Source organism: Pan paniscus, chromosome 5, assembly GCF_029289425.2.
Source record: "Pan paniscus chromosome 5, NHGRI_mPanPan1-v2.0_pri, whole genome shotgun sequence".
NCBI lineage: Eukaryota > Metazoa > Chordata > Mammalia > Primates > Hominidae > Pan > Pan paniscus.
Genome location: NC_073254.2, coordinates 181,406,762 through 181,431,639, shown reverse-complemented (window position 1 = coordinate 181,431,639; position 24,878 = coordinate 181,406,762). Strand labels below are relative to the sequence as shown.

The 24,878-nt window shown below is 42.7% G+C and overlaps 1 protein-coding gene across 2 annotated transcripts in view; it reads left to right on the top strand.

The window, feature by feature from the left end:
* AGPAT4 (1-acylglycerol-3-phosphate O-acyltransferase 4) overlaps window positions 1-24,878 on the top strand; it is a 144,889-nt gene that overhangs the window by 18,435 nt on the left and 101,576 nt on the right. Inside the window, exons 2-3 of one of the 2 annotated variants that reach the window (XM_008973633.6) lie at window positions 19,673-19,719; window positions 23,637-23,903. In XM_008973633.6, the coding sequence (XP_008971881.2) occupies window positions 23,726-23,903 (178 nt within the window). In that variant the 5' untranslated portion in view covers window positions 19,673-19,719; window positions 23,637-23,725. The remainder of the gene's footprint in view (window positions 1-19,672; window positions 19,720-23,636; window positions 23,904-24,878) is intronic. The other variant, XM_003820239.6, reaches the window with a different exon arrangement.

Below are 24,878 nucleotides of genomic sequence, written 5' to 3'. Positions count from 1 at the left end.
GGGGCCAGTGTTTTTTTCTTTGTTTTTACATACAGCTTTATTGAGATATAATTTATATACCATAAAATTCACCCATTGCAAGTGTGCAGTGCAATGGCTTTTTGTATATTCATGGTTGTGCGACCATCACCACCATCTACTTTGAGAGCATTTTTAGCACCTCAGAGAGAAACCGTACATATCAGCAGTCACTCCCCCATCCTGCCCCCTCCAGCCCTAGACAACCACAAGTTCACTTTCTGTCTCCACGCATTGGCCTAGTCCGAACCTTTCATATAAACCGAATCGTACCATATGTGGTGTTTTGTGACGGGTTTCTTTCATATAACATGTTTTTGAGGTTCATTCATGTTGTAGCATGTATCAGTAATTAATTCATTCTTTCTTATGGCTGGAGAATATTCCATTTTATGGATATACTGTATTGTATTTATCCACGCATCAGTTGATGAACACTGGGGCTGTTTCGGCCTTTGGCTATCGAGAGCAACACTGCCGTGAACGTGGGTGTACAAGATTTTGTGTGGATGTGTGTTTTCATTTCTCCTGAGTAGACTCCTAGGAGTAGAGTTTCTGGGTCATATGGTAACTCTAACATCAGAAGAACTACAGCTGGATGTGTTTCATTCACTTCCCAAAATCTTCTCTGAAGCGAAAGAAGCAATGGTATTTTGCAGAGGGGTCTCGGACTTTCAAATCCAAGTTCGTTTGCTCTTTGGACCTACGTCAAGCCATTATCATAGAGCTAATGAAGGAGAACTGGATGTGTGAGGTATTACAGGGAAAGATGAAGTAGCTGGGAGCAGGGCCCTGTGGTGGTGATGATCTAGAGTTTATCACAGGGAACCAGGGCCTGTCTAGACTTAGTGTATCTTTGCTTCAGAAGGGCTGTGTAACCGTATCTGGCTCTGCAATGGCCTCGGAACGATAAGAGCAGCTTTCCGGGTGTGTTCTGCAGTTTGAGGCTTTTTCTTCACGAAGTCAGGGCTGGCTTTTGTGAGCCCAGGCACTGGATTTCTGGAGCTCTCCAGCCTTGCCAGGATTTGCTTTCTTAGAAACCAGGAAGTCCTTTGAAGACAATGATGTGAAACCCAAACACACTGGCTTTTAGTATTGAATCCATGTTTGTTCTCTAAATTGAGTCGGTATTTACAGATCTTTGAGAATTAAATGAATGTTAAAGCTTAGAACCAAGGATTAACAGAAGAAGTTGTAAGTAGCCTCAGTAAATCTAAGGATTTGCTAACCCATGCTGCTTTCCATGAGAAGGACTGAGTGGAATGGAAGCTGGAGGGTTTGCAAGAAGGCATTTTTTCCTCGATTTCCCAATACTTAGTTATTTCTTACTGTAAGCAGAGGAGTGAAAGGACATAAAGAACATGGCCGTGAGAAAAGATCACCAGGGCCACGCGGTAGAGGCTCTATAAATATTCACTGAACGAGTTGCCTCTAAACATATATATGTATGTGAATCACTTAATATTTTTTAGTATTTCTAATTGTTCATCTTACTTTATGCCCTCAATAGTGTTATCAGTTGGGCTGATGTGAATGACAGGAAGAAGCTGAGGATCAGAGAAGGTAGGGACCTGAGCAGGTTAGTGACCAAAGAAAATAAGTCATGAGTTCCCTGAACCTCTATTTTCTTAGCTGTACAATGGGTCCACTAGTAAGTCACAGAGCTTTTTCAATATCAAGTGACATATGTTAACATACTCATGTGATCTTAAAAAATGCAGTAGAAAAGTTTTTCTTTTTTAAAAAAAAAGTTAAATATATTGACTAAGTGGTTAATACTTTTGATAGAATAATTAGAAAATACAGAGAAGCATGAAGAAGAAAATGAGTATTTCCTGTTATCTCACTAACCCCAAACATCCACCTGAAGTGTGAATTGTCCAACCATTTTAAAAAGCAATTTGTTAATATATAGTAAAATCAGAGGTGTGCATGTCAGAATGAGGCAGCAGTTCCAAGTCCAGTGTTCATTGCTGCATTGTCTGTAGCACTGAAAACACATTGGGAGTAACGTGAATGTCCGCCAGTATGGGAATAGATTAATTTTGGGGTAGTCATCCAAAGCAATACTCTTTGCAATTGAAATAACTAAAACTAGATATGTAACATTTCAAAATCGCAGTGTTGAATGTAGAAAGGAGCTCACGAAAGGATTCAAACATTATAAATTGCACATTGTTTGTGAATACATATGTTAAATAATACAGTAAAAGAATAAAAACATAGAAGGAAACATGAATTTCAATCTTGGGGGGGTGCAATATATTTATTTATATTACAAATAAAATATTTGTAATTTTTTAAATTTAAGTAGAGAGATACATTTTTTTTTGCCTTTTAAAAGTTGGATCATATTGGCTGGGCGCGGTGGCTCACGCCTGTAATCCCAGCACTTTGGGAGGCTGAGGTGGGGGGAGCAAGAGGTCAGGAGATCGAGACCATACTGGCTAACATTGTGAAACTCCGTCTCTACTAAAAATACAAAAAATTAGCCGGGCATGGTGGCGGGTGCCTGTAGTACCAGCTACTCGGGAGGCTGAGGCAGGAGAATGGCGTGAACCTGGAGGCGGAGCTTGCAGTGAGCAGAGATCGCGCCACTGCACTCCAGCCTGGGCAACAGCACAAGACTCTGTCTCAAAAAAAAAAAAATTAAAAACAGTTGGATCATATCATATACATTTTTTTTTCTTTTTTTTTGAGTTGGAGTCTAGCTCTGTTACCCAGGCTGGAGTGCAGTGGCTCAATCTTGGCTCACTGTAACCTCCACCCCCGGGGTTCAAGAGATTCTCCTGCCTCAGCCTCCTGAGTAGCTGGGATTACAGGTGCCCACGACCATGCCCAGCTAATTTTTGTACTTTTAGTAGAGACGGGGTTTCACCGTATTGGCCAGGATGGTCTCGATCTCCTGACCTCATGATCTGCCTGCCTTGGCCTCTCAAAGTGCTGGGATTACAGACGTGAGCCACAGCGCCCAGACTCATATACATTTTTGTAGACTCTGTATTGTAAGCATCTTTGTGTCACTAAACACACTTCCTCATTGTTTTTCCTGACCCTCCTAAGTCGTTCTGTTCTGACTTCATTGTATTTTCTTTATTTTTGAGACAGAGTCTCACTGTGTCACCCAGGCTGGAATGCAGTGGCGTGATCTTGGCTCACTGCAGCCTCAACCTCCCAGGCTCAGGTGATCCTCCCACCTCAGCCTTCTGAGTGACTGGGACCACAGATGTACACCACCATGACCAGCTAATTTTTGTATTTTTTGTAGAGACAGGGTTTCACCGTGTTGCCGAGACCGATCTCCAACTCCTGGGCTCAAGAGACCCTCCCGCCTTGGCCTTACAGAGTGCTGGGACTATAGGCGTGAGCTTCTGTGCCTGTCCAATTGTATTTTCAAAGAATTCTAGAAGAAGCAAAATTGCTGAATCTTCCTTTTCAGATTTTATAATTATTTTCTATATATTCATTTATAATTGTTCACAATTTTTTCTAATGCATTTATAATATATTTGACCCTGAAGGAGCTCATAACCTAAAAGCAAAAGCAGAATTCAAGACACACAGAATTCATCTAGTTTATGAAGGAATTCCCCAAAGTTTGGGAATTCGCAACGTGAAACTTTTATTTACTTTTACCCAAAATAACCATGAATCAAGCAAATGTCTGGGTTGGAGAGAGGACTCTCCTATTACCACTGCAAGAAACGAGTCACTGACTGCCGCCCACGACCCCATGTCAGAGGCCGTAGTTTTGTCAAAGGAAGGTGGTCTCGGGGCCTCTAGAGGCCTCGTTACACCCTCTACTGCTGCACACGTTCCTGTTCTGGCACTCGAGTTATAACCATTAACCCACTTATGGAAATTAGTGTTCCATTATTGGAACGCTAAGCATGTGGGAATTATTTATATCCTCCTGCTCAAGGTCATCACCAAGGTCTGATTTTTCACTCATGCAAAAATTCAAAAAATGACACTCTCCAGCATAAATGGGTTAAGAAGATAATTACAATTCCCTACCATCATAGGCCTTCCATTCCCTAATCTGTAACAGGTAATGTATCTCTTTAGAAGAATCTAAACGGCTGCTCCCCCTCTCTGCTTTTGTTCCTCCTGCAGAAACTGCCCTATAGGTAGATCTGTAAACTATCAATGCCCTTATGTGTATCAAGAGCACGTCTCCCATGTTTGAATGGGAAATGTAAGGCCCGGGAAGTGGGCTTGGCAGCCACCTGGCTCCCCTCATTCCCACCTGGGAATACGTTGGCACAAATGAACTTGCAGGAGCTCTCAGACGCAGCTTCCATCCTCCCTGCGGGTCTTTAACCAGCGGCTGGACAGGCTGGTCTGTAATGCAGGGTAACGTTGTGCAGCCTCTGGGAGAGGAAGAGGAGATCAGGTGGAGAGGCCAAGAGAGCAAGGCCAAGGAAAGAGCTGCGGGCACACAAGCTTGGTGGGGCCCTCCTTTGTGCTGACCAGCTGAGTGACAGGCAGGTCACTTAGCACTCTAGCTGTCAGCTTTCTCATCTATCAAAGGAACAGTTAGAGAATTGACCCCCACAGTTCAATTCATCTCTGTTTATTGGTATTCGATGTAGGAGAGACTGCCTAGGAATCAATGAGGTAGAGAAGGATCTTTCAACAAATGCCTTGGATACAACTGGTTAGCTATTTGGAAATAAATCCATTTAAATCTTCACAGAGGACTGTAACCAAAAATAAGTGTAAGATGGATTGAGTAGCTAAAAACAAAATTAACTATAGAAAAACTAGATAAAATGAGTGAACATTTATCAGTTTTCTGCAGGATAAGAAATAAGCGTAGAAGGAAGCCCTAAGTTTAAACATCATGAAAGAAATTACAGTTCTTACTTCATCATAATTTAAACCTCCAATAAGCTAAGAATAAAAATAAACAAACTGAAAAAGTTGGTCACTCTAAATGGAATAGGCGAGATGTTATTCTATTTAAGAAAGCAATATGCAAGGGGTAAAGGCACAATCAATAAAAAAGTCATGGAGGGGAAACAGCATTTAATAAATACTTTAAAACATGCAGCTTCATGGCCATTCAGAAATGCAGTTTAATGTAAGACTGTATAAAGATTTAATTTTGCTTTTCATTGTTTTTAAATGAGAATTCTTATTGCTGACAAACATGTAGTGAAATGGGTATTTATATATATTGCTAGTAAGAATATAAACAGCTACAAATATTTTGGCAATATTTGGGCAATACAAGCAATTTGTCAATATTCACCAGGTACCTTAAAATGTTTGTTTCTGGAATGCAGAAATGTTGTTTCTGGGAATATATTGCAAAGAAATAACCCAAAATTCAGGAAAAAAAAAAAGGTTTGTGCCCAGAATTGTTAAACATTGTACTATTTATTCTTGAAAAAACACAAAGAAGCCTAAATATAATAATGAGGCAATTAGGTAATAATTATGATATGTCTAGTATAATTACGAGAAGGATATTTATATTCTAATATGGCAACTGAATATGATTTCACATTACAGGCTAGAAAAGAGCATATAAAATAGATTTAAAATAAAATCTCAACTACTGTATATTTATTTTTAACTTTTATTTTAAGTTCAGGGATACATGTGCAGGTTTGTTATATAGGTAAACTTGTGTCATGGGGCTTCTTGTACAGATTATTTTGTCACCAGGTATTAAACCTACTACCTCTTAGTTATTTTTCCTGATCCTCTCCCTACTCCCACCCTCCGCCCTCTGATAGGCCTCAGTGTGTATTGTTCCCCTCAATGTGTCCATGTGTTCTCATTATTTAGTTCCCACTTGTAAGTGAAAACACGTGGTGTTTGGTTTTCTGTTTCTGCATTAGTTTGCTAAGGATAATGGCCCCCAGCTCCATCCATGTTGCTGCAAAGGCCATGATCTCATTTTTTATAGTTGCATAATATTCCACGGTATATATGTACCACATTTCCTTTATCCAGTCTACTATTGATGGGCATTGAGGTTGATTTCATGTCTTTGCTATTGTGAATAGCTGCAATAGTGAATAGCTGTGAATAGCTGCAATAGTACTGCAATGAACGTAAGTGTGCATGTGTCTTTATGATAGAACGATTTATATTCCTTTGGGTGTATAACCAGTAATGGGATTGCTGGGTCGAATGATATTTCTGTTTTTAGGTCTTTGAGGAATTGCGACACTGTTTTCCACAATGGTTGAACTAACTTACACTCTCACCAATGGTGTATGTGTTCCTTTTTCTCTGCAACCTCAGCAGCATGTGTTATTTTTTGACTTTTAAATAATAGCCATTCTGACTGGTGTGAGATGCTATCTCACTGTGGTTTTGATTTGCATTTCTCTACTGATCATGATGTTGAGCTTTTTTTCATGTGTTTGTTGGCCTCATGTATGTCTTCTGAAAAGTGTCTGTTCATGTCCTTTGCCCACTTTTTAATGGGGTTGTGTGTTTTTTCTTGTAAATTTATTTAAGTTCCTTATGGATGCTGGATTTTAGGCTTTTGTCAGATGCATAGTTTGCAAATATATCATCCCATTCTGTAGGTTGTCTGTTCACTTAGTTGATAGTTTCCTTTGCTGTGTAGAAGCTCTTTAGTTTAATTACATCCCATTTGTCAATTTTTGCTTTTGTTGCAATTGCTTTTGGTGTGTTCATCATGAAATCTTTGCCCATTCCTATGTCCAGAATGGTATTGCTTAGGTCATCTTCCAGGGTTTTTATAGTTTTGGATTTTACACTTAAGTCTTTAGTCCATCTTGGGTTAATTTTTGTATATGGCATAAGGAAGGTGTCCAGTTTTCAATCTTCTGCATATAGCTAGCCAGTTATCCCAGCACTATTTATTGAATAGGGAGTCCTTTCCCCATTGCTTGTTTTTGTCAGCTTTGTTGAAGATAAGATAGTTGTAGGTGTGTGGCCTTATTTCTGGGCTCTCTATTCTGTTCCATTGGTCTATGTGTCTGTTTTTGTTCCAGTACCATGCCCATTTGGTTACTGTAGCCCTGTAGTATAGTTTGAAATCAGATAGTGTGATGCCTCCAGCTTTGTTCTTTTTGCTTAGGCTATTCAGGCTCTTTTTTGGTTCCATATGAATTTTAAAATAGTTTTTTCTATTAATAGTACTGTGAAGAATGTCATTGGTAGTTTAATAGGAATAGCATTGAATCTGTAAATTACTTTGGGCAGTATGCACACTTTAACGATATTGATTCTTCCTATCCACGAGTATGGAATGTTTCTTCATTCGTTTGTGTCATCTCTGATTTCTTTGAGCAGTGTTTTGTAGTTCTCCTTGTAGCGATCTTTCACTTCCCTGGTTAGCTGTATTCCTAGGTTTTTTTTTTGTTTTTTTTTTTTTGAGACAGAGTCTCGCTGTCACCCAGGCTGGAGTGCAGTGGCACGATCTTGGCTCACTGCAAGCTCCACCTCCCAGGTTCACTCCATTCTCCTGCCTCAGCCTCACGAGTAGCTGGGACTACAGGCGCCCACCACCATGGCCGGCTAATTTTTTGTATTTTTAGTGGAGACGGAGTTTCACCGTGTTAGCCAGTATGGTCTCGATCTCCTGACCTCACGATCCGCCCGTCTTGGCCTCCCAAAGTGCTGGGATTACAGGCGTGAACCACCGCGCCCAGCCAGTATTTTATTCTTTTTTGTGGTAGTTGTGAATAGGAGTTTGTTGCTGATTTTGTTCTTGGCTTGTCTATTGCTGGTGTATAGGAATGCTACTGAATTTTGTTCATTGATTTTGTGTCCTGAGACTTTGCTGAAGTTGTTTATCAGCTTGGCGAGCTTTTGGGCTGAGACTGGGGTTTTCTAGCTGTAGGATCCTGTCATCTACAAACAGGGATAGTTTGACTTCCACTCTTCCTATCTGGATGCCCTTTATTTCTTTCTCTTGCCTAATTGCTGTGGCCAGGACTTTTTGTTTTTTTTTTTTTTTTGAGACAGAGTCTTGCCCAGGCTGGAGTGCAATGGCACAATCTCAGCTCTCTGCAACCTCCGCCTCCTGGGTTCAAGCGATTGTCCTGCCTCAGCCTTCTGAGTAGCTGGGATTACAGGCATGTGCCACCACACCTGACTAATTTTTGTATTTTAGTAGAGATGGGGTTTCACCATGTTGTCCAGGCTGGTCTCAAACTCCTGACCTCAATTGATTCACCTACCTCAGCCTCCCAAAATCTGTGATTACAGGTGTGAGCCACCATGGCCTGGCCAGGACTTCTAATACTATGTTGAATAGGCGTGGTGAGAGAGGGCATCCTTGTTTTGTGCCAGTTTTCAGGGGGAATGCTTCCGGCTTCTGCCCATTCAGTATGATGTGTTGGCTGTGGGTTTGTCATAGACGGCTCTTATTATTTTAAGGAACGTTCCTTCAATACTTACTTTATTGAGAGTTTTTAACATGAAGGAGTTCAACTACTATATATTTAAAAATAAAAAAAGCCTCTGAAATGGTTTTATCTAGCAAAGGGGAGGGGAAAGCTTTATGCATTCGCCAAAGAATAGAAGAAAACAAATCAAAATGTTGTCAATAGCTGTTCTAGGTGGTAAAATGTCTGCATTTTAGAATTGTACGCATTTTGTATAATGAATTACTGTTATAATGGAGTGACTTTACCTTTCAAGAAATTCCTGGCTTTGCCTAAGTGATTTACACGGCGAGTATAATTTCCTTTAGTTTCACTGCATTTGTGTTTTAACAGAAGATTCTTTGTTTTAAAAAAAGTCACCTCTGTGTTCCTCAACCGACATCTGAGTTCCTCCTCTACAGGGGATTCCGCAGGTAATTTGCTTTTATTTGAGTAATTTCATGTCAGTTTAACATATAGCCTCATGCAGTTTCAGTGCTGGTAGGAAGAGGACTCAACTTGGCTGCTTACAGCATGTAAAGGTATGGAGAGCAATCTTGTGGGTTCATCTGTGTGGATTTTGCAGGGAGAATAACTTGGTGCATCATCTGCCCTGTGTTTAATGTTAATGGGAAGGAAACCCAGGACTTTATCAGTTTATGCTCTTACTTTTGCTTTGTCTTTGACAGTTCAGTGTTACCACTATGAAAATTAAATTATGTTAGGTCATCTAGAGACTCAGATGGAATCAGTATTTATTGAGCATCTGTTCTGTAAGAAGTAGAAGGGGTGGAAGTCATCCCGGCCCAGGGTATATTACTCAGTAAGTGCTTTAGTTTATTGGGCATGGTACTTACCACTTAAAACCTAGCAAGGGGCTCTGTAAGAATCCCCTGTGCTAGGCCGGGTGCGGTGGATCACATGAGATTGGGAGTTCAAGACCAGCCTGACCAACATGGAGAAACCCTGTCTAGACTAAAAATACAAAATTAGCTGGGCGTGGTGGCGCATGCCTGTAATCCCAGCTACTCGGGAGGCTGAGGCAGGAGAATCGCTTGAACTTGAGAGGCGGAGGTTGCAGTGAGCTGAGATCACTCCATTGCACTCCAGCCTGGGCAACAAGAGTGAAACTCTGTCTCAAAAAAAAAAAAAAGAATCCCCTGTGCCTATGCTCAGAAGTCTAATGCAGTGTTAATATATAGTAGAACTTAAATATGAATCAATGAATTTTTAGCTGAATGAATGAACGGGTAGCTCCTTGGATGGGAACCTAATGAATGAATATACTTCTCAGTGGATGAATGAATGTATGCGTGAATTAAACAACTCTGTCCTGGATTCTGCTTAAAAGTTGGAAAGAACCTCACCACTTCTCCAAGCATCTTTTGCTCTGAGCTTGATGACTGAAGTAAGAAGAGAGAGAAGGCCCTGACACATGTTTGATCACTGCTGCTGCTAATGAAACTTTTCGAGGAATACCCAGTCTGTAATGCCCTCAAAGGCATCCTTCATATCCAAGTACTTCAGTATTCTTGTGGCCATTTTTCAGAGCTATCTAGAAACAAGGATACTGCATGTCAACTTATTTTGGGCACTCGAAGCCAGCAATTCTGTCTTCAATAAATGATTCATGTCAGAAAAGCATTTAAGTGCATTTGTTTTCTAATAAGTCTCTCTTCAGGTCCATTATGCATGAATCAAACTGGGGAAGTTGCCTGGGTTCATTTGGCATCCTTTATGAAAATCAAAGAAATGAGAGATTTAAAATCCAGCCATATTGATTCTCCCGCCTTCCTCGCACTCCTTACCAGAAACTAGGATTGGCAATGACAGGATCTCCAAGAACTCAAGGATTGAGGGCACTTCACGGACAGTGAGGAGGAGAGGGAGGGGCCTACCAAAGAGAGAAGAGCCCAGTTTCTGGTATCTGAGATGCAGAAGAAAATGAACGGCCACTTGCTTATGTCCCCCTAAACTGCTCCCCTGAGCAGCCCCTCGCTGAACCACCCCACTAAAAGTAAGCTCCTGTGGCCACTATAGAGGCAGCAGAGTGCTTTCTCTGAGCTCTACTCCTGGCGAGCCCTCTAGGGTGCTTAATGCCACATTCGTTTCCATGAATCAGAAGCACTGTGGTTAAAGGCACGTGCACAAGTGGCCCCATTTCCCATTTTCCAGAACCATAAAACTGGGACTGATATCCGATGCCTAAGCATCTGCCCTGCAGAAGGCTTCCACATCCATCACCTCCTGAAGTCTCCCATCACCCCTGTGGGGCCGGCGTGTATGTCAGTACGTCCTGTTGACAAAGCAGGAAGCTGAGCACGGCAGAGGTGATGTGACCAAAGGGATGAGGATCAACGATCGAGAATCACACTCAGGTCCCCTGACTGTAAATACTGGCTACCTCCCCTGCCGCATTTATTTATTCCACCATGAATAGAGTCGCAATTTCTTGGTTCCCAAGGAGGTTTCTACCCTGGTTGGCATAGGCCACTGCAAAATAAGTTGCCAGTTGGTGCACGGCTTGCTAGTAGGCATGTGTGCGAAATTAAGTTAGCATTTGCGGGAGAGTTCTCATGCCCACGTGCTTTTGCTACGTGGCCTTTGGCTCTGGTTGCTATCACTTCGCATCTCCTTGGTTTTCTGAGATAGCCTGTCTCTGACACTGGGACTCCCCAGGCCTGGGGTTTTGGCCCATCTGTCTGTGGTTGGTGACCTTCACTGATTAGGAGCTTTGCTCAGGGGGCCAAAGACAGTGTTTCATCCTAGGCTAAGTGGTGGAAGGCATCACTCTTACTGGATCAGTTGACCCAGGCAGAGTAGGTGGGCTAGGCCAGACCAAAGGGAGAGATGTGTGCACCCTTATCGGCTTTACTGGATCGGAGATGTCAGAGAATGCAGTTCGCTATCTCTGTTTGGTGGTTCAGTATTATTATCCTCACGGTTTCCTGGCCTGTCCGCTCACACAGCAGCAAAATGTGAGTTTGTTTAGCCATAATGGAGCCAGCTTAAAGGTTGTAGAGTGCCGAAATACTGAAAAGATTACGCTTGTAACCCTTTCCCCAGTGGTTATTAAACATGAGAATACTAAATGATGAAATAAGCTTAAGGAAACTGCCAACATTTTAAATTTCGCCATAAACCTTAACTTTAAAGGCTTTTTATTATTTGTTTTTGTCGTATTTTGAAATATTAAAGATCAGATTTTATTAAAAAGTCTTCTTTGGTGCCATGATTTGCTGGTGATGTAGGAACGTGCTGTCTGCATTGGTGTCAGCCCCGTCCTCACCCCTGCCCGGAAGACTTCCTGCTTCTTTGCGGGAGGCAGACGGCACTGTGACCTACCTGTTCTTTGCGTCTTCTGTATTTGTTAGAATTGTGTCGTCAGCTCCTCGCTGTATGTCTGTTTGAGATCAGGAAAACACAGGTACATTCAGAGAGCACCAAAGTGATGAGCGTCTTGATCTTCTCAATACCAGTTTTTATTTCCCTTCCACAAGGTGGAAACAAGGCCTACATCAAATATGCAACTCATTTCTTCCATGAGATTTATGTAGGGAATTGACAGTTAACCTGTTATTAGGAAGAGAGCCTCAAAGCCAATGACTTTGAACTGCCTTCCTCTGGGCTGGGAATAAGGACATAATCATTTCATTAAAACTTGTGAGTGGGCTTTGAGGGTCTTAGGAGTCACTTCAGCTCAGGGTCACCCTGGAGATGAGTGGATGTCAGGCTAAAAATGTCCACCTGAGGAAAATCTTATTGAAATAAACAAACAGATAATGAGAGCCACAGTGGAGAAGTGAGTAAGAAAAGCTGGTGATGGTTGGGGGCCAGGGAGAAGGGGTCAAGGGAAGGAGGAGACCGGTCAGCCCGGGAGGGAGGCAGGGGCTTCGACTGAGGGTTCTTCATGCAGCTGTTGTGCTGTTTCTGTGCCTTCCTGTGTGTAATTGTTACAGCACGGTGGGAGGCAGGGAATTTCACCTCCATTAGCAGATGCAGACCCGGAGGCTCAGAGAGCATAAGCTACTGACCCAAGATTGCACAGCTAGGAAACAGCGCCTCTCCTGCAGGCTCTGGGCACACAGCCTTGTGGTGGGCCAAGTGCGCAGGATGGACGAGGCTCTGACGTGAGCTGCCAGTCCTGACCACGTTGCCTTGGTGACGGTGGGGGTAGAGTGGGAGGTGGTTTAGGTGCTGAATAAATCTCTCTCTTTTTGTTTTTAGTGCCGGCTGGGGATGCCAGCCACCTCACGCCTGCTTCTGCCGGCCCAGGGCCGGGTCTTGGGCCATTTCCCTACTTTGGTAACCCCAAGGGGAGAGCTGCCCCTTCACTGTCCCCAGCTCCCATGTCGTTCCAGCCCTCACAGGCTTAGTATTGAGCTGACAGCCACAGCCATGTAGCAGCAATGACGATGATGAAATCGACAATTTCAACATGCATTCTGCTTTCTTTCCATGTTTGAAAAAGTTTCATTTTTTTTAAATTAAAAAAAATTTTTTTTGAGACAGAGTCTGGCTCTGTCGCCCAAGCTGGAGTGCAGTGGCGCAATCTCCACTCACTGCAACCTCCACCTCCTGGGTTCAATCAATTCTCCTGCTTCAGTCTCCCGAGTAGCTGGGAGGCACGTACCACCACGCCCGGCTAATTTTTGTGTTCTTAGTAGAGACGGGGTTTCACTATGTTGGCCAGGCTGGCCTCGATCTCCTGACCTCAGGTGATCCACCCACCCCCTCCCAAAGTGCTGGGATGACAGGCGTGAGCCGCTGCGCCCAGCCAAGGTTTCCTTATTAACCAGAATATAATGTTGTGGACGTTTCCCCTGTTTGGAAGATTAATTTTTCTCATTTCTGTTTGGATTTATCATATTGGATTTTTCATCAGGAGTTGATAAAATTTTTTGGAGACTTCACAGACTGAGCATAATTTTAAAATATGCCTCTGCTGAGCATTGTTTAAAATAGCTCATACACCCTCGGTTGTTGGAAATGCATCTAGCCAGCTGGCACCCTCAGAATGTGTACCTACTCTGAGGTCTGCACCCTCCAGCCCCACGAGGCTGTGGGCGAGCTGGATGGGGTTTGGAGGATGTGGCCTACTTGGAGAAAAGGTGCCACTGAGGCTCCCCAGGACTGACTGTGAAAGGGAAGTCGCTTAAATACTCATGAGCATCCCAACAGTCGGAAACAAGACCATGGACTGAAATCCCAGGCGTCCCGGAAGGCTGAAGTTCATGAAGTCTATCATGTTGGGCTTCTTGTCTTATAGGCAGCATTAAGAGCGTGAGACTGGTTAAAAGCGTGAGACTGGCCCAGGCCAGGCCCCCACAGTTACTCACCATTAGTGCTTTACACTTCACCTCCTCTAACTAAACCTCGGTTTTCGCATCTATAATGTGAGAATGGCAATACCTTTCATAGTGGGTTTTTGTGAGAACTAATGAGATAATATATGCTAAACATTTTTTATACTGATGCTGCTGCACTGGCTATGATTCAGAAGCCCTATGATGTTTAACTGTAAACATTTTTGACCAGGTGCTGTGGCTCACGCCTGTAATCCCAGCAATTTGGAAGGCTGAGGCAGGCGGATCACTTGAGATCTGGAGTTCGAGACCAGCCTGGCCAACATGGTGAAGCCCCATCTCTACCAAAATTACAAAAATTACTCGAGCGTGATAGTGCACACCTGTAGTCCCAGCTACTCTGGAGGCTGAGGCAGGAGAATTGCTTGAACCCAGGAGGCGGAGGTTGCAGTGAGCCGAGATTGTGCCACTGCACTCCAGCCTGGGCAACAGAGGGAGAGTCCATCTCAAAAACAAACAAAAACCAAAACATTTTCATCTCATAGCAGTTAAAGCTACGGAAAGCCTTAGAGAACACTTAATTTCCTTCTGCCTTACTTCTTCTCATGACAGAATAAGTTACCAAGGTTTTCCATGTGTGTTTGCTTCTGAGTCTAGCTTTCTGTGGACTAGGTATAAAAGCTCTTGCCAATTTGTTTTTCTCTCACAAGCTACTCAGAACCAACTATTAAATATAAACTTAGAAGCATCACTTTTCCATAGACCTGAGTTTTTATCCTGCAGCAGTGGGGCTTTGAAGAGGGACTAAAGGTTAGTTATTAGAGGACATAGTGAAAAAGTTAAGTATGATTTATGGTTTCTTCAGAGTTTGGTTTGTTTTAACAGACATCATGTACTGGACAAAGGACTATTCTATGAAATTTTAAAATATGTGAATTTTGTATAGGCTTCTGCCATACCATTAGATGATGATAATTTTTTTTTTTTTTTTTTTTGAGACAGAGTTTCGCTCTTGTTGCCTAGGCTGGAGTGCAATGGCGCGATCTTGGCTCACTGCAACCTTCACCTCCTGGGTTCAAGCATTTCTCCTGCCTCAGCCTCCCGAGTAGCTGGGATTAGAGGTGCCTGCCACCACGCCCAGCTAAATTTTGTATTTTTAGTAGAGATGGGGGTTTCACCATGTTGGCCAGGCTGGTCTCAAACTCCTGACCTCGTGATCCACCCACCTCAGCTTCCCAAAGTGCTGGGATTACAGGTGTGAGCCGCCGCACCTGGCCGATGATGATTATTTTTTAATTGAGGACTACGTTACTTACAGCTCGTCCCAAAGACAGTTAAATCCAGTCTAGAATACTTTCTCTCCTGTTTGGTTGTAGGAATTAGGCCAACTGAACTCTAAGGGAGCCAAAACTGAACCCAGCCTTGTCTGCCAGGAGTGAGAACAGAGCACGTTCCTCAGACCTGTACAAGTTAGTTGCCGCCCTGGTGGAGACTTTGGCCACATTCATCCAACCCGAAGGAGTGCTGGCAATCTGAATGTAGCGTGTGCTGGACACCAGCTCCCTCGTTTCTCCTGGGACTGTATCCACTCCCCTCTCCTCTGTGGGCACCACAGTACCTGGGGATTCTGTGTCCTGGAGACCGAAATATTGGTTCAGAAACAATCTGCCAGCTGTCCCCACTTTAGCTGTGCTGCTCTCTTTGCCAGTCCCTGAAGTTTTTATTTTCTTTTATTTGTCTGGTTAACCTGGGCCACTTGGGAATCTTCTCTGTAGATGGGAGTTGGGGAAGAGTGGCAGAGCTGGATCGCTTAATCACTGTTCAGGAAGAGTGCAGTGGCATAGAGGAAAAAGCTTGCCTTGGGAGGGCAGCCGTGTGTTTGACTTGGAAGGGATCTTGGAGTGCACCTTGTCAGTTTCTTCCTAAGGATAAAGATGCTGAAGCTGTAGTCTTGAACCCAGCCCAGGCTTCCAGGTGGACAGACTTGTATAAGTTGTGTGTGTGTGTGTGTGTGTGTGTGTGTGTACACAAAGATAACTGCTGTTAGTGTTTTGGTAAGGCTTTCTTTTCTTCCGGTTTTTTTTTTAGAGTTGTGATTATTTTCTCCACATGATTTTGTATCCTGTCACTTAATATCATAATGAAAATGTATCCATTTTACTGCAAACCTATTTTAGTGACACTTCACCTATTCCATTTGGTGGGTCTTCCATAATTCAGTTTTTTGTTTCCTTATGTCAGAAATACAAATTGTTTCTAATTTTTGGCATTGGAAACAGTAGCGGTTGAATATCTTTATACATAGGGAATTTTCTGAAAGTTAATTTTGTCCTTAAGATAGTCAGAAATTGGTTTACTATTAAGTGGTATGAAGCTGTTTAAGGCCCTAATATGTGTGTGAAATTGCTTACTAAAAAGATGGATTTGTACTCACACTGAGGCTAGGAGTCCCATTCTACCTCATCTCTGTAGAATGGAGTATTATCATTAAAAACAAAAAGCCTAGTTTGGAATGTAAAAAGTAGTATAAAATAATTTGCATTCATTTCTTTGATCTCTTTTTGTATGTTCTGGATTTTGAGGTCAAAAGAGCTTCAATAAGATGTTTAGATTTTAATGACAATGCTAAAGTGGGCAGGAGCATTATTTCAGCAATTCTTCTTGGACTGATTTCTTTGGAAGAAAGAAAGTTTTGCCTTTTCTACAACCCTGACCTGGTTGAGTGCTGCAATGTGAATCTATATTAAAAACAAACAAATAAATACCTTTTAAATCCAGCTAGTGGCGGAGTTAATCCCATTTCAGGTTTAGCCTGTCTTCCTGAGTATGACTGAAGTTCATGCTTATTTAATAGTTTCAGAATTTTGAATAAGACAATATGAAGTCTTAACTAAGGTTATCTTGTTGCCTAATTTCATACATTAAACTGACAGCTCTCTGTATAGAGAAGGATGCGGTTTGGATTCTTTCATGGGGAAATTCTGAGTTTTCTTTCATTTGCTTATGTTTTCACCAACATAGGCTGGGCAGCATATGGTACCATCTGCCTTACACCATACATAACTCACTTCAGCAGTCCCATCGACCAAACGCTGTGCTGGAGTGTGTATGCCTGGCTGTCTGTGTCTGTAGAACTTCATGGTAGAAATGCTACCTGAGAAATTCAGTGCTAGAGTGAGAGCGTTTGTCTTGCTTGCACTTTAACATATTCTTATGTGTATTAATTAGTCCATTCTCACACAGCTAATAAAGACATACTCGAGACTGGGTAATTTATAAAGGAAAGAGGTTTAATTGACTCACAGTTCTGCAGGGCTGGAGAGGCCTCAGGAAACTTATAATCATGGCAGAAGGGGAAGCAAACGCAACCTTCTTCACATGCTGACAGGAAGGAGAAGTGCCAAGCAAAAGGGTGAAAAGCCCCTTATGAAACCATCAGATCTTATGAGAACTCACCATCACAAGAACAGCATCAGGGTAACCACTCCCATGATTCAATTACCTCCCACTAGGTCCCTCCCACGACACGTGGAGATTATGGGAACTACAATTCAAGGGAAGATTTGGGTGGAGACACAGCCAAACCCTATCACCTCATCTCCATCCCACGCTTTGGGAAGATTACATAGTTAAGGAAGGTAAAGTACACGTGAGTGCTTGTGACTGCATTATTTCCCATTTCTGAGTCACTAGCAGAAAAGTATAGGTTAGAATGAAAACATATGGGGGTGGATGCTTTAACACATTACAGGTAAATTAAAGACAATGTCTTGATCTAGATATGTAGAGAAGGAAAACTGAGTTGACGACCATCTCATTGGCTTTCCCAGGAGAGACGAAGTCATCTGTCTTAGCTGCTCCTTCTTTGCCTTCTTGCAAATGATAGAAAAATCCCCCATTACTTGGGGTTTTCCCTGTTCCAGGCATCCTGGCAAGTGTTTCCAATGCTTTACTATACTTGCTCCTTGCAGCCACCTCATGCTGAAGTTATTGTTCTGATTTTACACACGAGGAAAATGAGGGCCAAGTAAGTTAATCAACTTCCATAGCTGTAAAGTGGCCAAGCCTGGATTTGTAGCCAGTCTGCCTGACTCTCAGTGCCCTCTCCACAGCGGAAGCTCCAACAACTATGCTGCATTCTGCCCCCCGCCTCCCCAACCCCCCATTACCCCCCCACCCCCAGCCCCCCAACACACAGCAGTGCTTGGCTTCCAGGTGGTCTCGCGTTGCCTGCACATTTCAGAATTTCTCTTGTCTGGTGCTTTGGTTGATTACCTTTCTGCTGACTTTAATAGAGCATGCCAACCCTGTGGTCCCTCCTCAAGTTAGCAAGCAGTGTACACTTTCTCCCTCAGAGACTTGCAAGCATCTCACTTTTGTGGCATATGCCCATCATCTGCCCACCCCTAACCTTCACGGGGGCTGGGAAACGGAGTCTGTCCAGTTCTGTGCTCAGAATGGGGTGGATTTCATTCTCGTCGTAAAAAAGGATGATAAAACACAGAGAAGAAAAGGAGATCAGCCATAATCCTTCTGCCAACATTTAGCCACTATTAATAGATAGTTATAGATATAGTAATAGATGTAGGTATGAATGACATATATGCACACATTATTATTTTACAGTTAAGAATTATACTTCTTTGTGAACTTTTCCCACTCAGTGTATTCTAATATTCTCTAAAGGTCTATACCCGCTGACTTAACCCCTTTGGTACACTGTTGGCTTATAGTCAACATCCCCTATGTATTTAACCCCCTTTGTCTCTCCCATCCTTATACGAATGACTCAGTTTTTACGTCCAAGTGGTGCTGAAGGAGACTTCTTCTGGTATTCAGTAAGAAACCTTGCTAATGTTAATGATGGTTACCTACTTTCTCAAATAGCCATGAACTCTTTCACACAGACTCATAGCCAACACTTTTTCAATATGTGCCCTTGAGGACTGCCAGAGACTTTGCCAAATGATTGGCTAAATTCAATATCTACTAATCTACCAGTGGCCTGGGAAACAAAGGTAATTTGGATTAGATTATGTCTCCTTGAACCTGTTGTGATTCCTAGTGACAACTGCTTTTTGTCTATGTTTTAAACGCTGGTGCAGTCATTTTCAGGTGATGCATATTGAGCTCATGGGTCAGATGCGGCCTTCTGGAAAATTCCAATAATGTATCCAGATATGGTTTCCTGGCATTTTTCCTATTCTGTATGATTTAAAAATGTCTTTGTGTTTCCACGATCCCTTTTGCATGTTGCCTTAGTTCACTAGGTTGTGGTTTGTCTGGGACTCATTATCTGGAGAGAAGCCTCCCCCTGCCTTTTATTTATTTATTTTGTTTGAGATGGAGTCTCACTCTGTCGCCCAGGCTGGAGTGCAGTGGCACAATCTCGGCTCACTGCAACCTCTGCCTCCCAGGTTTAAGTGATTCACCTGCCTCAGCCTCCCGAGTAGCTGGGATTACAGACACCCACCACCACATCCAGGTATTTTTTTTTTTTTTTTGTATTTTTAGTGGAGATGGGGTTTCACCATGTTGGCCAGGCTGGTTTCGAACTCCTGACCTCAAGTGATCTGCCTACCTGGGCCTCCCAAAGTGCTAGGACTACAGGTGTGAGCCACTGCTCCCGGCCTCCCCCTTCCTTTTAATGCTTTAAGCCCTCATCGGGTCACTTGTCTGCCCCCAGAGGTAACTGTGCCAGCCTCTGTGGCCAGATTTCTTTGTGTGAACCTGTTGAAAGAGAATTCCCAGTAGAATTTGGCCTCCTGCACTCCCATCCCTAGGGTGTCTCAAGGTCATGGGGTGAATTTCAGGAAAAAGTAAAGGTTAAACGCTGCTTCTGAGCTCACTGATGGGAAAACACCTGCTGTTTCATTTCATGAGTACCAAAACCCAGAAAAAGGCAATACATCATCTTTACTTTGTCAAGCACATGAGTTCATCATTTTTGGCCTTGATAGTAAGAAACATCTTTTTTTTTTTTCACAGAAATATGGCATAGCAGCAGCTTCCTAGTTCTCTGATTTAGAAACTCCGTAAGTAGCGCTCTGATATGCTCAGAAACAGCATAAGTTCTTTGTCATATTCTTGCCTCATATAATAAGCCACTGAAGTGGATTTGCTGGAAAGACTCTTTCCGTCACATTCTAGGTACTTGCAAAGCTAAAAGGGAACTAGGCAAAGTATTTTTAAAATGTTTCTCTCCAGCTATTTTCATCGCTGGCCAGATGAAAATACCATCTTTCCTCGGCATGACATGAAATTGGCTAATTGCCACGTTAGAAGAGAAAGTGCTGTTTTATTCAAGATGGGAAAGAAGCTGATATGGTTTCTATCTGTGTCCCTGCCCAAGTCTCACGTTGAATTTGTAATCCCCAGCACTGGAGGTGGGACCTGGTGGGAGGTGATTGGATCACGGGGGTGGAGTTCTCATGAATGGTTTAGCACTGTCCCCCCTTGGTACCGTATAATCAGTGAGTTCTCTTGAGATTTGGTTGTTTAAAAGTGTGTGGCACCTCCCCCTTCTCTCTCTCTCGCTCTTCCTCCTGCCTTGTAAGATGCCCGCTCCCCCTTTGCCTTCTGCCATGAGTAAAAGCTTCCTGAGGCCTCCCCAGAAGCAGAAGCCGCTGTGCTTCCTGTACAGCCTGCAGAACCGTGAGCCAATTAAACCTCTTTTCTTTATAAATTGTCCAGTCTCAGGTATTTCTTTATAGCAGTGCGAGAATGGACTAATCCAGATGGGTCCCCAAAACGTCTATCTGGAATGAACTTAAGACATATGTCACACATTTGTCCTCCAGACACACCCCTACATAATTCAGCCATGTTTCTTTTAATCATCAGCCCTCATTCTAAAGTCAGTTAAATTATTTAACAACTCGAGCACTTCTCACCTTCTTCTTCAGAGGATGCCTTGACTATTCTTATTTTGGCGTTTGCATATAAATTTGAGAATCCGCCTAAGTTTCACGAAATCAAAAAGCAATAGCCTCCCTGGGATTTTGATTAGAATCTGTTGTCCCTTTTTACTGATAGAAAAACTGAGGTGCAGAATAGTTAATGTGCCCAAAATAGGGTACCAATACACAACTAATAAGAGATAGGGCAGAGCTGCAAACTTGGGCAGTTGAACTCTCAAGCCCACATGCAACCATCCCACACCAGGCTAGGAAATGGGCCTTGAGGACAGAAGTGGAGCTGAAACTCAAGACCCAAAACAAACCAAGCCTTGTCTGATTTCTCTTTAGGCTCATCTGCTTGGGGTTCCTCTTTACACTTCACCAATGCCATCTGAGACCCTGGTTCATGCATTGCTAGTGAGGGTTTTACCTGAGGGCACGGTAAAATTTCAATTTACCTTGAAATTTTATAAGGAAAAAAGAATTCTTAATTTTTCTTCCTAATGCCCTAATATTGAACTGGACACTGAGGAAGGCAGCATTTAACCCCCTGCATTTCCGATGTCAGCTGGCTTCCTTTTCTTAGTGTAGAATTGGCAAAGCAAAGGATTTGTCAAGTAATTTACAAACGCTAGACCCCAGAAACCTAGTGAAAAACCGAGCTTGGCCTGGCCAGATTGTCTTGACGCTATTAGTGGCTAATCCGGGGACAATGAACAAATTGCATGAATATTCAACATCAAACTGTTACTGCTGCCAAGCTGCAAACCCATGTAAACCCCTCCTATTTATGTGGCTCCCAAAGTCAAGTGCACTGAGCGGGGGCTGCCAGCTTAACGCCTATTCCTCAGTGGGAGCCTGGGAGTGTTGAAACTCAGTAAGGAGTTTTCCAGCCTGGAAATATCTGTGGAAATGCCGTCTGCGAAAGGCCAGAGATGTGATGATTCAGACCCTGCAGGGCCTGGATTTGTGCCAGAGAGTGGAGCTTCTGGGGCCTAGAGAATGGGATGTCTCAGTGGAGCTAAGATGATTTCAGAGAAATCAGGCCGAAAGCTTCTTCCCATTTCCCTCCTATCAGAAATGTATAGGAATCTTGCAGGAATGCAGCCTGCCTTCCGGATAGTCCCAGTAAGTGCAAACATGCCTCCCTGTGACTCTCCATATGCCCGAAACCATCCTCAGAGCCAACCTGCATGACCCAGGAGTGACTTGCACTCAAAGCTGTGCTGTCTTCTGCCCTTGGGGGAATTTCTGGGCTGCTCTGCCAAAGGGAGTTGTGAGCCCAAGAGACCTCCCGCCTCACATCTCAGGAGCAGAACACCCCTGACACGTGCAGGAGAAAGAGCTCGGAGTTAAAACTGAGCCCCAAGATCAGTTACCGATTGTGGCAAGCTTAGGCAAGTTGCCCAACCTCACCATTGTCTCAGTTTCTTATTCTGAAAAGTGGGATGATAAGAATACTCGTCTTGTGGGATTCATAGGAGCCTTAAAATGAGATCACATGTGTGAAACTCTTACAGATGCCCCTCAATTTATGATGGGATTACATCCCGATAAACCCATTGCAAATTGAAAATACTGTAGGTCAAAAAGGCATTGCATGCACCTCACCTACCAAACATCATCGTTTAGCCTCGCCTGCCTTAAACATGCTCAGCACATTTACGTTAGCCTACAGTTAGGCCAAATCATCTTACACAAGGCCTATTTTATAACAAAGTGCTGAATAGGCCTTGTAATTTATTGAATACTGTACTGAAAGTGAAAAACAGAAGAGTTGTATGGTCTCGAATTAAAATTTCTCTGATTGGATATTGCTTTTACACCATTGTAAAGCTGGAAATTTTCAGTGGACTCATAAGTCGAGGACCATCTGTATACAGATTGTTCATTATTAATAAAGATTGTAACAATTTTAGGGCCTCTCAACTATTATTGTTAGAAAGTTTGTCGTAACATTAGACGTCTTCCTGGGGTAGTCTGCCAGGCTCTTCTGCTTCCAGGAAAAGCGAGTCCACTGCTCACAGCTTTCCTTTTCATCAGAGTATTTGAAACTCCTGCCATTTTCCTCAAAGGAAAGCTTTTGTTTCCCAAACTGTAAAGTCATTTCATTATTCTGTTTTGAGCTGGAGACTGATTACAGGACTGTGAGTCTAACTGTACGTATGTGTTGAGTTTCTTTCTGATTTGAGAACACTTAAGGATGTGTGTATCTGTGTTTGTGTGTGTGTGTGTGTGTGTGTGGTGTTTGTGTGTGTGTCTATGTGTCTGTGTGTGTGTGACCAGGGTGTGGTGGGGGTAGTTTTCTTACCTTCCTAGTTATTTGTATTTACTGATATCCTCAAAGTTGAGCCCTTGTGTACTTTCACTAAATCATTCTACAAATATTTTTTAAAATTAAGCTCCCACCCTGTGCCAGTGATGGCTCTCATGTGCTGGAGAAACAGTGGTGGTTTTCAAGTAAATGCTTCTGTAGTCCCGGTTGCTTGAGGGGTGGCACCCACTCTGGGTATGTCCTCGTCCTTGTCCAGGGCAGGCTTGACTTTAGGGCAGTCCTGCTGGAAGTGAGGGGTGAGCAGGGATCTGGAGGAGGAGAATGAGAGGAGGGAGATGGCGTGGGGCTGGGGGTGAGAGAATGGGGCTCAGGCCGCGATGGCAGCAGGAGGGGAGGCCGGATTTGCGGCCTGTCCTGTGGGCAGCCGTCACTCAAGTGGGACCCAGGGCTCCGTGGCTGGCTCAGCTGCTGCCCAGCTGGGGAGCGGTGAACCCTGGCTGAGTGGCTCCACCTTCCAGGCCTCAATTTCCTCATCTGTAATCAAAGTACCAACCTCAGAGGATATTGGGAGAATTAAAGGAAGGATCATTGTTAAAGGGCTTAGACTATGCTCGACAGGAAGTAGGCACTACATCAATGTTTGCAAAATAAAGACAAATCAACTAACGCACAATGAGTTTAGCCTCAAGTGTATATTTTTCTTTTTCAGAGCACTTTTTTTCTGACTCTAAAAGCACATCGTGTTTTTGCTAACATTTCCTATTTGTTTGTGTTTTAGACGCCTTCCTGAGTCCTGGATCTTTCTTCCTTCTGGAAATCTTTGACTGTGGGTATTTATTTATTTCTGAGTAAGAGCGTCCACGCATCATGGACCTCGCGGGACTGCTGAAGTCTCAGTTCCTGTGCCACCTGGTCTTCTGCTACGTCTTTATTGCCTCGGGGCTAATCATCAACACCATTCAGCTCTTCACTCTCCTCCTCTGGCCCATTAACAAGCAGCTCTTCCGGAAGATCAACTGCAGACTGTCCTATTGCATCTCAAGCCGTAAGATACTTAAGATTCTATATTTTCGTCTTCATTGTGGATGTGTGTATCAGAATTACGGCTCTTGATGTGGATTCACTAGGCTTTCGTTGTGTGCTGAGCTGTTTTTTTGTTTTGTTTTTGTTTTAGGTTTGAAATGGCTATTTTGTTCTCAATCCCCCAAAATTATTTTTTGAATGAATAATGCCAGTAGCTCAAAATTCAACAGCCACAGACAGGTATACTATGAAAAGTAAATACGCATTCCATTAGTTTCTTTAGTTCTCCTCAGAACCAATCAGTATTAATGATTTCTTAGTTATCCTTACAGAAATAGTATACATATAGATCTTATACTTGTAAATGCATGTGCATCTTTCTGTGTATATATCTATATAGATACATATACATACATATATTTTTTTTAAAAACTAAGTAGCAGTATACTACATTGTTTTCTTCCTTGCCTTTTTTCTTCAGCTTTTTATTTTGAGATAATAGATTCACATGAAGCTGTAACAAATAATACTGAGAAATTCTGTATACTCCTTGGCCAGTTTCTCCCTATGGTAGCATCTTGCACCACTGGAATAGCATATTCCAATCAGAAAATTGACATTGATACAATCCACAACCCTACTCCTATTTCTCCACTTTTAAGTACACTCATTTGTGTGTGTGTATGTGTCCGTGTATGTTTGATTATGCTAGGTTATTTCATACATGACTAATTTGACTGGCCTGAGTTTCAACAATTAAAAAGATGAATGAGTGTATTGGGACATCCAGAAATGCATTTTGCTATTGATATTGATTAGCCTTAAGCCTATACCTATTCTTAAAAGTAGAGAACGCAGTGTGATATTAATAATGATATATATATGTCAGTATGAATATATTTCAAAATATGAGCTTTTTAAAAATTTGTCTATTAAAAATATCAGCTAAGATTATGCCAAGAGTCTAAAATTATTGATATATTTTTGATACCCTTTA